General features: G+C 38.8%; 1 protein-coding gene across 1 annotated transcript in view; it reads right to left on the reverse strand.

Moving 5' to 3' along the window:
- Window positions 1–17,645, reverse strand: part of LOC126095579 (uncharacterized) — a 197,698-nt gene extending 180,053 nt beyond the window's left edge. Inside the window, exon 1 of the mRNA XM_049910355.1 lies at window positions 17,444–17,645. Within this exon, the coding sequence (XP_049766312.1) occupies window positions 17,444–17,645 (202 nt within the window). The remainder of the gene's footprint in view (window positions 1–17,443) is intronic.
- Between the last annotated feature and the right edge of the window lie 733 nt (window positions 17,646–18,378).

Below are 18,378 nucleotides of genomic sequence, written 5' to 3' on the forward strand. Positions count from 1 at the left end.
TGTTGGCAAACCACAGATCATATTATCCGATAATGCCACCTATTTTACTGGTCTCAAATGGAAAACGTTTCTACAAGAGCAAGGTGTTAAACACATTTTTGTAGCTCGATTTCACCCGGAGAGCAGTCTTGTAGAGCGTACCTTTAAAGAGTTGAACAGGTTCATGAGAACTTACATTCCGAATCGCCACACCAAGTGGGCAGAATACGTTTCGACTTTTCAGGAACTCCACAATAGATTGCCACATTCAGCCACCGGTTATACTCCATTAGAAGTCATGTTTGGGAAGAATGAAACCGACAGCTGGCTGTCACCATTACCAACTGTACCACGACAAGTTGTACCTCACGAACAAATTATAGCTGAGACACTAAATAACTTAACGAGGTGCGCGGAGCGCCGAAAGAAGAAGCATGACAAAAAAATAAAGAAGGTAACAGTGTATCAACCAGATGACTTGGTGCTAATAAGGACTCATCCCAAGTCATCTCTGTTAGCGAAAAAGAATAAAAAATGGCAACCGGTGTATGCCGGGCCCTACAAAATCATAGACATACCACATGGATGTAGCTATTTGTTGGGTGACGTAGAATCGGGAGAGGTTAAAGGACTCTATCCATACAAAGACTTAAAGAAGTTTGCTCAGTAGAGCAACGTTTACATTTGTGTATGATAGGTTAAGTTTATAGTGTATTTTTTGTGAGTAAATGTTCAGATTTTAGTGTAACATTTAAAGACAATGAGGCACACAAGATTAGTGCGATTCAATTTTGTAGATGTTAAGGAATAATAGTATTTTTGAACAATTGCATTTTGAAAAAAAATGAACGTAGATTTAAGAATATTTTACAAATTTCATGTTTAAAAACGCTTTAAAAAATATTAAAAAAAAATTCAACAGCATGTAATGATGAAAGAATTTTTCATTAGTGTGTCATGGATATTTTTGAACTGTAGTAGTAACGCAACTTATGAAATTCAATATTATAGTGTATATGTTGTTCCATGTATTTATGTCTATACCGATCTTGAAATATGCTCAAGCATAATTTACTTAACAATATCAGTGCAGGGTGTACATCACCCAAGGTACCTCATGTGTTGTGGACAAGGTACAAAGCAAATCAGTAAACGCGACTACCGCTAAGCACTGTTAAAATATATTGCCATCTGCTAAGGCAGAGATTTGCACGAGTTTGTAGTGTAAACAAAAGTCACAAATCTAACGTTAATCTAGGAACTTGCACGCTAGGCCTAGATTATAAAATGTGTACAATAATGCGAGAGGCAAAGTTTTGTAAAGTCGAGCCTGGCTCTGGAGGGCAAGTACGCAATGAGTGGGCAGACATGACATGGGGACTTACCTCAGATGAGACGGAAATACAATTGTATAGTCAAAAAATCTGAAGGCAAGTACGACTCTAAGTGGAAAATGAAAAGAGATAATTAGTGCGAGAGACTGGTAAAATCCAGCACGAGCCAAAATCCAGTTCAGGCTGGATGAAATACATTAGTGTTTGTGAACTAATCGAAACAGTTACTTTAAGCAGTGTGAAAAACTGTGAAGGTGAAACTGTGATACGGACAGTGAAGTGCTAGTATTGAACGTTCAACAGCGGTAAGGACGCCAAACGCCAATATTACGCACGAAAAACTGTGAATTTGCTTATAAATGTGAACTGTTAACGTGAAGTGAACCCACAGTCTATTTTTGGCATAGACTGTAGTTTCAGTGAGCGCAATAATGCGAGACTGGAATGCGATGCGTGGACTGTTGCAAGACAGCGACCGCAGAAACGGCGAATGTTTGTGCTAAGCTCGTATTGGGACACTCACCAGTGCCTGCGAGTGCGGCGAAAACATAAATAATTGTATCAAGACAAAAACTGACGTGTAATGGAAACAGTGGCGCAACAAAACTTCATTCACGGGAGAAGATCCATGTCATGTATTCTGCAAGACAGTGCTAGCTTGACACTCGGAAACTGGCGAAAACTTAACAACAACTGCCGCACTAATAAATTCTTCTTTCCCACTAGCGTAACCATCTGCAGCGGGAAACAAATATTACGTTGGTTGTGTGTATGTTTCATGTACTACGTCGGAGATGCGTAGCAGAGCTGACTCCTGCCAACAAGCGCGGGGGGCGAATATCATCCCACTCCGCCACGCCCGGGCGAGACAGAAGCGCATCGCCAACGGTGCAGCCTATCAGCTGATTCTGACGTTCCGCGACGGCGAGACACACTCTGGCGTCGGGCGGGCGTTGACCTCTCCGCAGCCGCCGCGAACGCCGAGCACCGAACACACCAACCGACGCCGTCGCCAAACGTCGCGGCGTAGATCATCAACGACACCGCAATCAAGTGTTATAATGACCTCATTTTTTGCATAGTGCAACAAAAATATTTGTATGCACATCCTGTACTCCAATGACATTCCAGAAACAATTAAGTGAAAGTGACCAAAGCAGTTAGTCTGTCGCTCCGCGGAGGTTTTCCCCAGGTTTCCCTACGGCCGCGCCAAATGGGGAGCGAACAGTTGACACCCCTGGGACTTCAAATATTCCGGACTAACTCGTGGTTGTACACCTTGAACTTGATCTGTATTACACCTTGTGTGCAACACACCTCAGTAATTACTACTGTGTAAATATACGATGTGACATATGTAAACTGTGAAAGAAAAATCTGCGTGTGGACACTGTGGACATGAAAGAGGAAATATTTATGTCAAAAAACATGAACATTTTTTATGACATAAACATTTCGGGGGGCAATATAGCGTCCCCAGTGCCATATTACGAAAAGACAATATTTATAAAGAAGACATTCATAATTTGTAAGAGATTTTTTTTTCATGTAGCCGTAACATAAGAATTTCTCTGTCCAGGTTTCAAATGCAAAGAAATAATTTATGACAAAATGATCGAAAGAGGTGACAAGATACACTCTTTTGTTAATTTTTTAGTCGTCTTCACTTACTTCTTCTCTTGTTTTTCTGGTGTGTCGACGGACATCTTGCGTGTGCTGACAAATGTAAGCATATTTGTATGAGTTAAGCATATAATATACTGATTTAATATTATTGTGCACTTTTAATTTGTAAGAGGTGATCCCGATTTCATGTCCGCCTTCCTTGAATTAACCTGCATTCAAGTAATTTACAGCTCAACTATTGCAGCGGCCGATGCAGCCAACGACGCCATTACGTGGCGATATTAACTTATGAAAAAAATTAGCGGAAGCTGAAAACTCGCCCGCTATTAGCATAATATTAATTTTTCTCCACAGCCGCCCGACGTTGCAGAAAATACTTAGCTTTAAGATTCTTATTTTCAGTACCATAGCCGAGACCCAGAGCCAGGACTCTGACTACAATACAATGGTTAACGGAGGTAAGAAAACTCTCGCGCGTGTGTGGGCCGCAATTGTAACTAATAACTAGAGATCTTATGCTTTAAGGTGAACTGACTAGCCGAGGAAATTAATATGAAAAGTTTAATACATTGTACAACTTATATGCTCATGTTTTAAGATTCAACGAGTCTAACATTCATTAACGTAACGAATAATTTGAAATTAATATTGTTAAAAAGGAGAACTTCAGGAACGCATTTAATCGTAAAATCAAAATTTAAATGAAATATCATTTTTATTAAGGCCCACCACGTAAGTCGGCAACAATCAAATAATAATAATAACAATAATAATATATTAAATTACGACGGCCGAAGTTACGCGAGACACCTTGAAACACGTATGTAACATAGCAGCGATGGCGAGGCATTGTAGCATCTGTGACCAGAGAGTATGCGCTTGACCGCGCGAGTGTTGCGAGCGGTTCTCAGTCTGTCGGTCAGTCGTTGCGAGTCTGTAGGTCTGTCTAGTTGAGGGCAGTACTCAGTCAGTAGTCGTTGAGAGCAGTTCAGTGGTAGTCGTCGTGGAGTACGCTAGTCGTCGTCGTGCAGAGCGGTCGGTCAGTAGTAGCAGCCCAGTGCGGTTGTGTGATGTAGTCTCTCGGCAACACTGGTCAAGATGCTGAATGAGGTATATTGTTAATTAAGGTAATCATCAGATAATGTAAAGTTTATTTATTGTAATTAATTTCCAACAAGTGCCCCAATAATAATTTTGATTTCAAAAGCAATTTTATAAAAAAAAATTTATTTTAACGATTTCGTTCCACTTCCCTTAAACAAAAGTTCAGTTGAATTACAAAAAAAGGAATATTATTATTTGCAATGCAGTTCCCTCCAAGCTGTGCGCAAGAATAAGAGCAGAAATTTGACTAGCAGTTACAATGAGGTAAGAATTTAATTCTGATTTTTGCACAGGGCCAAAGACCGATATTTCGGTTTAATTGAATTTTCATTATCACTGAGATTTTCATTAGCACTGAATTGTTTTTCATTATTTTTGTGAGGAGCTTATACTTGGGTCAGATTGCTAATTTTTGTTTAATTGTCATTGTCAGTAGATTTCATTGCGGGAGGTTACACTTGGCTCCCATTTATTATTATATTATTTTATTTAAATATTTCTGTGGGGACGATATTGCTTCTTGGCTCCATTACTATATAATATTGTCCCTGTAAATTTTTTGTGGGGAGGTTACACTTGGCGACACCCAGTCCAGGATCGTATTTCGTTGAGAATCTTTTGAACAACAGTCAGAAATCTGCTCTTATTTGCTTAGACATAATTAGGATTTGGCGCTACGCTTTTACTAATCTTGTGACTTTCTTTCTACAGGTCAACGGCAATTCGTTGCTCTGTTGTATTTGTGTGTTGTTTTTGCATTTGTGCTTATTGTTTTGTGAATATTTGTGAATATTGTAAAAATGCCGCGAAAGACTGTGAATAGTGTATCGCGAGGTATTACGAACGAAATTACCGGCACAAACGACTTTACCGATAGGACTTGTGACACGCAGTGTCATGATGACAATCCTGCGTTCACTAACAATCAGTGTATTCCAACCACTAATGATGACTTTTGTCTTAATGATGAACGAACGAACTCGATTGTGTCTTCTGTTGATTTGACGACAATCGATGATGCGGAACGCTCTATTGTAATGAGCGATGCCCAGCCTAACATACCCGATTTGGAAAATTCAAGTAACGTACCGAGAAATTTTTCTAATGAAAATGGACAGTGTACTGAAAGTACGACTGATCTATTTAATTCCGAAATAGTGTCCAACAGTGTACATTTGACTGGCAAACCTTTTTGTGAGTCTCAGAATAACCAAATGGTTATAGAAAGCGAAACAATTTCAGATCCACCATTAAACAGCACAGATAATAGAAATGCTAATTTAGGCTCGGATCCAATTTTGGCAATACTGCTACAATTTAGGGAAGATTTCAAACAACAGAATGAAAGACAAGACAAAAATCACAAAGAACTTAGTGAACAGATCAAACAACAGAACGAAAAACAAGACAAACTTAGTGAACAGGTCAAACAACAGAACGAAAAACAAGACAAACTTAGTGAACAGGTCAAACAACAGAACGAAAAACAAGACAGGTTAAATGAAAAATTAGACGACAATTCCAGACAGCTTAGTGAACAAATTAGAGCTGTTGCCGCGCAGTGTCATGACACTAAGGAACAGTTGCGCGTGGAAATTGAGGCTTGTTCACGAAAAAATAGCGAAGAAATTAAGTCTGTTGCGCAGGAATTAAGGGAAATGCAAACTGCCGCAACAGAAACACTCAGAGACGAAATTAGCGGAGTCGCTAAACAATGCTCTGATAAGGCTACACAATTACGCGACGAGTTTAAAGCAATGACAGCAGAACTTTCGCGCACAATGGATGAAAAGATAGACGCGAAATTCGAACAGCAGAACACTCAGATTAACGAGCGCTTTAATCAGCACATAGAAAACAGTAATACGCGTTTCCGCAAATTTATTCAGGATCAAAATAAAGTCAAACGTCAGGTCATGGAAACAATCACTGCACAAAGACAAGAAGACAAACGTAAAATGTTCGCGAAAGCGAAGACGTATGTAGACAATAATATTACTACAGTGTACGACAAAATTAATACCATAGAACAGTTGAACGCGGAATTACGGGATGAAATTTCTGATCTTAAATCAAAAACAGATACACACACAGTAGATATTCAAACAGTAACAGACAGATTCGAACAATTAGAACTAACACAGGATTGCGATGTCATCAAAGCTGATGTTAAAAAACTGAGCGAAACTACGCGTAAGTTGCAAAAACAGATTAATGCGTCCGATTCTAAAACCGATGATCAGGCAAAGATACTGACTGAAAAATATGATGAATTAGCCAGTCGTATTGATGCTATTGAAAGTAGTAACGACAATAAATCAGACGATACTACACCGATTTCATTTAACCAAACACCTGAATTTCAAAATTTGCAGCAGACAATTAATGAGATCGACTCGTCTAACAACACGTTGCGTAGAAAATTGTCAAGCTTACAGCAAGAGGTAACAGAAATGAAAAGTATTTCGGTTAATAACACAACACAGCAGACGCCACTTAGTGAACATATGCCAGACTTACGCAGCGCGTATGATTTGAGCAATTTACAGAGACTATGCGACTTAAAATCCGAAAAGCTACGCGACTTGAAATCCGAACTGACACAGAAAAACAGATTCTCGCACAAACCTGAACGTGTTCACAAATTCAGAGACGATAACGTTGATTACGAGCAGTTTTTATCCGTAAGAAAAACTAAGGAATTTAATAATGACAGAGCACAGATACACGATTTGAAATGGATACGTCGATTTATTTTTGTACTTTCACCGCTATTACCTGTAACGCAGAAACTAGCTTTGAACTGGATACGACAATTTGCTGTTGAATTTTTACCAACATTTCGTGTAATGCAAAAACTTGAATTAGTATGGATACAGCAATTTATTTCTGAATTTTTACCGGCATTGCCTGTAAGGCAGAAGCTGAAAAGTATTTGCAGTGCGTAATTGACCTCAGGGGATTCATTACGCTTTAATGAAGATGTGCCGTAGCGAGCATAGGGCCCCGAGCTGTAGTAGTGCTGTTTCATCTTTAGTTTCCTGCACTGCTGCCTTCTCTTCTACTATCATTTATATCTATCAAAACCGCTCTTTAACTATTGCTCTATTTAGAATTAAGAATATGTAAAGAAAACCGGATTTGACAAGTTATACCGAAAGTGACAATTTTCATTAGGCACTCCAGAACTACCAGCGTAATTTTAATAACTGACAAAATCTTAATCATCAGTATGTATAAAATTATCAGTAACAGTAAACGCATTTTGGTAACAATAGACAATTTTCACCACAACAGCATGAAAGTCAGCCGCTTAGCATACGTAACCAACAATGCAGTCTACAAGGTCAACCAAGCTTTAATGTTTCGCCGCGTGCACGTATAGTCCCAGCTACAACAAATAGTAACGCACGGCAGTAAGGAAATAACTACGTACAAAAAAAAAAAAAACAGTATTTCAACCTCTATCGCAATGCGCCGTATGGAAATGACTATCACGACATACGTAAAATTAATTAGCACAATTTTCAGCGTACATTCAATAACACGTCAGATAGAGTTTGATTAAATACAGTACAGGTTGCATATTTCAGTAACGCAAGCAATACCTTAGACACGCAGAATCTTGTTCACGAGAATGTTATTTGAAATACGCTTTGTTGAATGCACCACTTTTATCGCACCCAGATCTTACCAGAGATTTTTCCATTGCCACCGACAGTTCCAACACAGCTTTAGGCGTACACATTTTCCAGGAAATTGAAGAAGATGGTTCGATAGTAATTAAAAACATCGCATTTGCAAGCCGCATTTTGTCATCTGCTGAACGAAATTACTCCGTTACAGAACTGGAAACATTATGTGTTGTATGGGCTTTTACGAGATTTAGACATTTTCTTTACGGAAGACATACCACCGTCTATACAGACCACAGAGCGATACAATTTTTACTTTCGGCTAAATTCACTCACGACAGATTAAGCAGATGGAAGCTTTATTTACAGGAATTTAATTTTACAATAGTTCACATTCCCGGCACACAAAATGTTATAGCAGACGCACTATCGCGTTCTCTCGGCAACAATCAGCAAGACGTAGCAACCAACTTCTGCAAAACAAATTTCAGTGTCATGTACATTCAGCAAGTTGCATTTGAAAATTTTATTTCATCGTCATTACAGGACATAGCACAAGAACAAAATAAAGACAACGTGTGGAAAGAAATTAAACACCTTTGGCAAGATAAGAATAATGTTACGATTAGACACCACTACACTGTACGCAATAACATTCTATTTCGCCGTTCTCATCCAGACAGCAACAATTGGTTATTATGCATCCCTGATGAACTGGTTAACAAATTAATCTGGTACACTCATTTAAGTTACGCACATTACGGAGCACGAAAATGTTTTCTTATACTGAGACAGAACTGTTATTTTAACAACATGGAGAAACGTTTACGACGAGTTTTAGCGTCATGTAAAATTTGCCAGAAAGCTAAGTCAGACACCACTTCACATATTCCTCCTTTATATCCGGTTGTACCTGTTAAATTAAGACATATGGCCGCAGTAGATATTTTTGGTCCGATTCCGAGAACTAACAGAGGTTTTTGCTACATCTTTGTCGCTGTTGAGCTCACTTCAAAATTTGTTACTTTCACTCCGTTACGCAAAGCTACTGCTAAAACTGTTTCGAAAGCATTCGTAAAACATTTTCTATTTCATGTAGGGCATGTGATGAAAGTAATTTCTGACAATGGATCTCAATTTCGTAGTAGCATATGGACACGCATGTTACGAGCCAGAAACATTTCTCCGATCTATATATCCAAGTATCATGCTTCTTCGAACCCTTGTGAACGATTAATGAAAGAAATTGGTAAACTGTGTAGAATATACTGCCACAAAAGACATATTGATTGGGATACACACATACTCTCATTCCAAGATGTAATTAATTCCATTCCAAATGAATCCACTATGCTATCTCCGTCTGTTATACTGAAAAACGTTGAACCACCAAACAAAATTAAAGAATTTATAAATTTTCCTACATCTCGTCGCTTACGACACCACGAAATAATCGACATTGCACTGAACAACATCAAACGTGCCGCAGAGCGCCGGAGAAGACAGCAAAAACAGGTTTGTACACGCCGCGACTTTCACGTTGGACAGAAAATATTAGTACGTACACACCATTTATCCAGTAAATTAAAAGGTAAGTGCAGTAAATTTGAACTTCTATACGCAGGTCCATATCGGATTCGCAGCATCCCTCACCACAATGTTGTACACGTCGAAACTTTGAGAACCAGAAAATCGAAAGGCAATCACCATATCTCAAACATTAAACCGTTTATTGAATGAAATCACTTTATAATGTAACATGCTATGATGCCATTTACTAATGCAATTATTTCACCTGATTACCTACGGATGACTGTCGTATTTTTCTTGGCAAGTGCTCGGCAAGATAAGGTTAGCAGGTCGCTTTTCTTGTCGTTACACATCAGACCGTGCATATTTTTTCCAGACGAACTTACACATTTTATAACCACTTATGCAATTATATGATTACCTACTGATGAGTGTCGTATTTTTTCTTGGCAAGTGCCCGGCAAGGTAAGGTTAGCAGGTCGCTTTTCTTGTCGTTACACGTCAGACCGTGCACATTTTCCATTTTTTGTGTGTATGATTGTTTTCCTGTTTTGTTTGTATGCACTGTGAATTAGTTAAGATATAGCAAACACCAGTTGACTTTGACATTTTTGCCCTATGATGTCTCAACATCGTGACTATTTTACGTTTTTCTTTTTCTTTTTTTTTGCTGCTGCATTGTGATATTCCGTGTACATTTTGTCTTTGAACACTGTCTATGCTTTTGACATATTACGTTTTCTGTTATGTTATGCTGTATGCTTGATTCTGTTACCGTTAATCAGTAATTATTTAGTGGGTCTATGATTTGAATGCAAGACATTAATCTTTGTTCATCATTTTCAGAAAGAAATAACGTGTAAAGAAAATAAATTAAACAGAAATGGGAATTTCACCTACGGAATAAACGATAGAAGATGCAATAACTTTATGAGGAAGAGTAAATGGATCAGGATTAACAAGCATTAACAAGAATATACTATACTTATCGTAGAATAGCAGTCTTAACTAATTTTTTCTTTCAGAATACAAGGTGATTGATGCAGGCTGTCAGACTGAACTACACGTCTTAGTTTTAGTGATGAAATATGCTAGAGATAAGGAATAATTGTATAATGAGTAATGAAGTGATATTTTTGCAGATGATAATGAATACTGATGAATAATGATGAAGGATATGCTGTTATGAATAATGAAGTTTTTTCTTTACAGATGAGGATAATGTTGAAGTTATGTATTTATGCTATGTAGTTATTTAAGTATTTGTTGCAGTTTGTTTTGACAGCAGGTGTTATATTGCATAGTAGGATGACGGAAAGTTTTGGAAAGGACAGCTATGGAACACATGTTTATACACATTTCACTACTTGTTAATTCGAAGTTCACTACTTTTCAGCATAGTGTGTGTTTCTTCTTTCAGGTCAATAATCCATTTTGTATTTTTTCCGGAAGAAGTTTTTCATGATACTTACTAAACCTGTTACTTATTATACCTGTTCTAGTACTTGCATATTTTTGAACCCATTTGTGTTTATCATTTATAAATGTGATCACATATACTGCCTTGTTACATAACCTTGCTACAGCTGACTCATGACGAATGACGCTACACATTTTTGATTTACAGGAACAACCCACTACCAATTTTCTTTTCTTTTTTTCTCTTCTTGCTTTCTCTTATAATTACCAAACGCAATGCATTGCCAACCAAAAAAAAAATGTATTACTAGTCCAAAATAGTGATACCAGTTTGAGAAAGTTCTGAATAATACTGATCAACTCTGAATAGTATGTCACTTCAGTAATGATACAAAAAAATATATATATAAAATAATGCTTTGTAACTGGCTAATAACTGCCACTGTTTATTGTAATGAGACTACTTATAATGCCCATGATTATTAATGCTATGACTGTAATTAGCTGATTTTTAATAATGACTTCGTAATGATCTGAATAATACTGAATGATGAACATTGTTTTATTCTATTCAATACTTGATGGCCACTGAGTGCCAATAATTAATGTCAATCAATGAATTATGTTATTAATTATGCCATTAATTAGCTCTTGTTTTCAATGTTGATACTTTGTAACTGGAAAAGAGTGTGACTGTTTAATAATACTTTGTAATTAGGAAAAGGCTAATTATTCTTACTATATTGAAATGACAAATGATTAATTAACTATGCTGTACTTTGTAACTGGAAAAGAATGTGACTGTTTAATAATGCTTTGTAATTAGGAAAAGGCTAATGATTATTACTATTGGAATGACAAATAATTAATTAACTATGCCATACTTTGTAACTGGAAAAGAATATGATTCTTACTATATTGAAATGACAAATGATTAACTATGCTTTATAATTGGGAAAGAATGTGATTGTTTAATAATGCTTTGTAATTAGGAAAAGGCTAATGATTATTACTATATTGGAATAACAAATAATTAATTAACGATGCCATACTTTGTAACTGGAAAAGAATGCGATTATTTAATAATGCTTTGTAACTAGAAAAAGAAGGATACTGATTCTATGTAAAACAATTAATGAACATTTTTCTGTAATACTACATACTTGGTACAGAAATGTTCAATCACTAGGCTATGAATGCCGCAAATGAAAACTGTAATTGTCAATATTATGTGACTTAATGTCCTTCACCTCATGAGCTAACTACCCTGAATTACTGCAATGTCCATTTGTCCTGTCTATCCTAGTGATCATGGAGCACTACCTTTGGGTTTGCACTACTTCTACGTTGGTGTGCCTTGTAAAAGCGTGGTGTTGACACGACATGCTGTCCACCACCATGAGCGATGAAGACATTATTATGGTCCCACTGTTTGGTGTACCTGATGTACTGCCAAAATGAGAACATGAAATATTACTACGAGAGTTCAGTGTCTTGGCTACACTGATGAATTCTGATGGGAAAAGAACTGCAAATTGTGTCACTTGGTGTTGTACATCTGTGGAAAGATATGGACTTTCAGAACAGCTGTGTGCAATCTAAAGTGCTACAACCATGATGCAATCCTTCCCTTTCCTATCCTAATTCTTGTCACATAGTGAAAATCATTTTTTTGCTAACATTATTTATGTTCATGGGTTATACATTTTTTTTTTGATTCGCTGAACTCCAGTGCGAGTACAGTTATGTCACTTGTCGATATGATTTTGCTATTATGTTTATTTATTGCAAAAATGCCTAAGACATTTTTTCGATTTGTTCTCAAGTACAGTATGTGCACTCTTGTCTTTTATATTGTATATACAATTTTTTAGTATTTTATTTTAATGATATGTTCTGAACTGCAGTGCATGTGCACTTATGTTGTGTGTTAATATGTTTTCTACTGAACTCCAGTGCCTGTGCACTTTTCTCATTTTTCAATATGATTTGTACTATTCTGTATATTCAATACTTCAATGCGTATGCACTTATGTCATTTGTTACTAATTGTATATACATTTCATCATTTACTGATATGTTCTCAACTGCAGTGCATGTGCACTCATGTCACTTGTCAACATAATATTTTTTGCCAGTCTGTTTATTTGTTCTGAATATGCTAAAGAATTTTTTCAGTGCCTGTGCACTTTGTTATCTGTCAAATAATTTGTATATACATTTTTCTGATTTGCTACTATGTTTTGTACTCACATTTTGTCTTTGTCTGATATATTTTGTCCTTACTGCGTGTGCACAACATTTAATTCATGTACTACATCTAAATATTCTGTAAGTTGTAGAAGTTTGTTAATTAAAGAAAAATTTTGCCGCGCTTGGCAAGTCCAAATGACTCACCATCGCTGCCAAATTTTTGCCCCCCCAGTGGAGGGTTATGAAACACGTATGTAACATAGCAGCGATGGCGAGGCATTGTAGCATCTGTGACCAGAGAGTATGCGCTTGACCGCGCGAGTGTTGCGAGCGGTTCTCAGTCTGTCGGTCAGTCGTTGCGAGTCTGTAGCTCTGTCTAGTTGAGGGCAGTACTCAGTCAGTAGTCGTTGAGAGCAGTTCAGTGGTAGTCGTCGTGGAGTACGCTAGTAGTCGTCGTGCAGAGCGGTCGGTCAGTAGTAGCAGCCCAGTGCGGTTGTGTGATGTAGTCTCTCGGCAACACTGGTCAAGATGCTGAATGAGGTATATTGTTAATTAAGGTAATCATCAGATAATGTAAAGTTTATTTATTGTAATTAATTTCCAACAAGTGCCCCAATAATAATTTTGATTTCAAAAGCAATTTTATAAAAAAAAATTTATTTTAACGATTTCGTTCCACTTCCCTTAAACAAAAGTTCAGTTGAATTACAAAAAAAGGAATATTATTATTTGCAATGCAGTTCCCTCCAAGCTGTGCGCAAGAATAAGAGCAGAAATTTGACTAGCAGTTACAATGAGGTAAGAATTTAATTCTGATTTTTGCACAGGGCCAAAGACCGATATTTCGGTTTAATTGAATTTTCATTATCACTGAGATTTTCATTAGCACTGAATTGTTTTTCATCATTTTCGTGACAGCTTATACTTTCAGTCAGATTGCGATTCTCACTTTTATTGTCATTAAATTTAATTGCTACAGAGGTTACGCTTTGGTTCCATTTTTTTTTAAATATTGACTATTTCTTTTAAAATTTTTGTGGGGAGGTTACAACCTTAATGAACGTGTGCCTGCGAGAGTGGAAGCTGTCATCAAGGCTAAGGGTGGGCCCACACTGTATTGAATTCCAGTATTACCGATGGGGGGCGCCACGAACTTGTAAGTCATTTTCAGCCAGGTGTTCGGATACTTTTGATTACATAGTGTATAATTACTTGGTACCATACACTGTTCCGCATACTGAATATCTCTTGTGTAGCGGCACCGCCGGGACCCTGTAACACAGACAGAGAGGAATGCGACACTGTAGCTGGGAATAATAAAACACTTGAAGACCACGGCGGAGTTTTAATACGGGGCATCCTGACAGTTTCCACCCATGTCCAACATTCCTCCAATGCACGCCAATATCTACACGTAGCAGCGAGGGCTAGACTTGCAAAGAGAATTTTTCTAAAAATATACAAGGGGATATCTGGATGTAATGGTTAGCTTGCTCTCTGCAGGTGTGCAGTGAACGATTTGTGATTACTCCAAGTATAATAAGCTAAGTTGCCTCACTGTACTGCAGAGCTGAATTGTGAATTATTTACATATTACGCATTGTCTAAGTCTCTTTGTTTTTTTGACAGTTGTGGTCTGTTTTCTATAATCTCAACACACTATTCCACATTACTCTAATTTTTCATGTTACCTACCAAATTACAGTATTTATTTCATTTACTTTTAATTAGATTTTCGTGCATTACTTTTTCAAGAGATAAAATTTATCCCTTATTCGCTATTTTTTGGGGTATTTTAATCAGTCAGGTAATAAATTATGCTGACTGATGTAAATGGTAATCCGTAATACAAGAAGATCTCGTCTACATCTACATCTATGTGATTACTCTGCTGTTCACAATAAAGTGCCTGGCAGAGGGTTCAATGAACCACCTTCATGCTGTCTCTGTACCGTTCCACTCTCGAACGGCACGCGGGAAAGACGAGCACTTAAATTTTTCCGTGTGAGCCCTGATTTCTCTTGTTTTATAGTGATGATCATTTCTCCCAATGTAGGTGGGTAGCAACAGAATGTTTTCGCAATCGAAGGAGAAAACTGGTGATTTAAATTTCATGAGAAGATCCAAAATGGTTCAAATGGCTCTGAGCACTATGGGACTTAACATCTATGGTCGTCAGTCCCCTAGAACTTAGAACTACTTAAACCTAACTAACCTAAGGACAGCACACAACACCCAGCCATCACGAGGCAGAGAAAATCCCTGACCCCGCCGGGAATCGAACCCGGGAACCCGGGTGTAGGAAGCGTGAGAAGATCCCGTCGCAACGAAAAACTCATTTGTTTTAATGATTGCCACTCCAATTGACGTATCATGTCTGTGACACTATTTCCCCTATTTCGCGATAATACAAAACGAGCTGCCCTTCTTTGTACTTTTTTTATGTCATCCGTCATTCCCACCTGATACAGATCCCACACTGCACAGCAGTACTCCAGAATATGGTGGACAAGCGTAGTGTAAGCAGTCTCTTCAGTAGACCTGTTGCACCTTCTAAGTGTTCTGCCAATGAATCGCAGTCTTTGGTTTGCTCCGCCCACAATATTACCTGTCTGATAGTTTCAATTAAGGTTATTTGTAATTTTAATCCCTAAGTATTTAGTTGAATTTACAGCCTTCAGATTTGTGTGACTTATTGCGTAATCGAAATTTATCTGATTTCTTTTAGTATTCATGTGAATAACTTCGCACTTTTCTTTATTCAGGGTCAATTGCCACTTTTCGCACCACACAGATATCTTATCTAAATCATTTTGCAAGACGTTTTGGTCATCTGATGACTTTACAAGACTGTAAATGACAGCATCATCTGCAAACAATTTAAGACGGCTACTCAGATTGTTTATATAGATGAGGAACAATAGAGGGCCTATAACAATTCCTTGGGGAAAGCCAGATATTACTTCAGTTTTACTCGATGACTTTCCGTCTATTACTACGAACTGTGACCTGTCTGACAGGAAGTCACGAATCCAGTCGTACAACTGAGGCAATACTCCGTAGGCACGCAGGTTGGTTAGAAGTCGCTTGTGAGGAACGATGTCGAAAACCTTCTGGAAATCTAAAAATATGGAATCAATTTGTCATCCCCTGTCGATAGCTCTTATTACTTCTTGAGTATAAAGAGCTAGTTGTGTTTCACAAGAACGATATTTTCTAAAACTGTGCTGACTATGTGTCAATAAATCGTTTTCGTCGAGGTACTTGACAATGTTCGAATACAGTATATGTTCTAAAACCCTACTGCAAATCGACTTTAGAGATATAGGCCTGTAATTCATCGGATTACTCCTACTTCCATTTCTGGCTATTGCTGTGACTTGAACAATTTTCCAGTCTTTAGGTACGTATCTTCCTGTTGCTAAATATGGAGCTATTTTATCAGCATACTCTGAGGAAGCTGACTGGTATACAATCTGGACCGGAGGCTTAGCCTTTATTAAGTGATTTAAGCTGCTTTGTTACACCGAGGATATCCACTTCTATGTTTCTCATCTTGGCAGTTGTTCCTGATTGGAATTCAGGAATATTTACTTCGTCTTCTTTGGTGAAGGAGTTTCGGAAAACCGTGTTTAATAACTCTGCTTTAGTGGCACTGTTATCAGTGACTTCACCGTTGTTATCGCTCAGTGAGGGTATTGATTGTGTCTTGCCACTGGTGTGCTGTATGTATGACCAGAATGTCTTTTGGTTTTATGCCACATTTCGAGACAGAATTTCGTTTTGGAAATTATTAAAAGCATCTCGCATTGAAGTACGCGCCATATTTCGAACTTCTGTAAAACTTTGCCAATCTTGGGGCATTTGCGTTCTTTCATATGCCTGCCTAGACATGTCTTACCGAGCGAGGTGGCGCAGTGGTTAGACACTGGACTCGCATTCGAGAGGACGACGGTTCAATCCCGCGTCCGGCCATCCTGATTTAGGTTTTCCGTGATTTCCCTAAATCACTCCAGGCAAATGCCGGGATGGTTCCTCTGAAAGGGCACGGCCGACTTCCTTCCCTAATCCGATGAGACCGATGACCACGCTGTCAGGTCTCCTTCCCCAAACAACCAACCAACATGTCTTAGCTAGTCATAGGAGTTCATTTCGAAGCGGGACTCGTCACAGAAGACAGTTCTACTCCAGTAAATCAGATTTAAGGCAGCATGTGCTCGACCACCACTGCAGACGAGCTTCTTGGTGAACAGAGCCGAATGATAGTAGGCATAAGGGCGTAGTCAGCGCAAGGAGCTCAGCTGCCTTTCTGAGAGCCATCTGTGAATGATCCTTAATACTACTGATGCTCCAGTTGGACGTCGGGTCGATGATAATGATGTCATCAGTGACTTCACCGTTGTTGTCGCGCAGTGAAGTTATTGATTGTGTCTTGCCACTGGTGTGCTTTATGTATGATCTGAATCTCTTTGGGTTTTCTGCCAGATTTCGAGACAGAATTTCGTTGTGGAAATTATTAATAGCATCTCGCATTGAAGTACGCGACACATTTCATAAGGACGTCGCTGTGTGACGTCGCAGTGACGTATGTCGGATCATTCAGTAGTAGTCCAGGGTGCCGGCGCGTGCCGCGGCTGTACACGCCGCCTCTACGCTGGCTGCGCCCGCTGCCGCCGCGTGTTGCCAGTCCAGCTGTCTGCCCCGCACGGGACGGCAGGGGGCCGGCGGGCCGGGCCGCGCTGTGCTGGCTGACCCACACACCGGACACTGCATTTACATTTTTGCGCCGGTGAACATGAAATATGGAGGTGTCTGGTGGTGGCATCAAAGGCGGGGCCGCCGTGTTCACAGCGCGTGACACGTGTTCCCGTCCACACGTGGCCTCCTACTGCATAATTCCTGCCGTCCGCGACGCGGCGGTTTACACAACTGCGCCGCTCGCCGGCCGCCACTACATCGTCAGATGACGCCCGTCGCGTTCCGCTGCAGTCCGCAGCACCTGTCTGTCTCCGGGTCGCTCTGTCGAGTACGTAATTGATGAAGTGACTGTTGATTAACTGCAGACAGGAAATGAAATGATGCAACAAATGACGAAGCGTTTAATTGATTTGAAGTATGCGCAAGTTACTATTTTTTGTTTCTACAGCGCTTATGTCAGTCCGGTGTAGAAATTTGGTACACGTTTTAGCTGAAGCATAATATCCATTCAAGAAAACAGAAATCTCCTCTCTAGGAATGCTTCTGCAAACGGCGGTCGTTGGAACCCCAGCTGACCATTTTTGTCCACGAGATCCAAAAAGCAGCAAATACCCGCAGTTAGTTTGATACCGTCTTCTTTGACTTCCATAAGGCGTTCGATACTTACGAATTGCCATCTGACGAAAACAAAATACGAAGAAAAAAGGCCCTACAGAATATGATACCAAATTGGTGTCAGTACTGACGATTTTCTATCCAATATAACATAGCAAGTCATTCTTAACAAAGAGATGCCTTCAGATGTAACAGTAATTTCGGGCATAATCCAAGGTAGGAATACACTACTGCCCATTAAAATT

Source organism: Schistocerca cancellata, chromosome 8 (assembly GCF_023864275.1).
Source record: "Schistocerca cancellata isolate TAMUIC-IGC-003103 chromosome 8, iqSchCanc2.1, whole genome shotgun sequence".
NCBI classification, from domain to species: domain Eukaryota; kingdom Metazoa; phylum Arthropoda; class Insecta; order Orthoptera; family Acrididae; genus Schistocerca; species Schistocerca cancellata.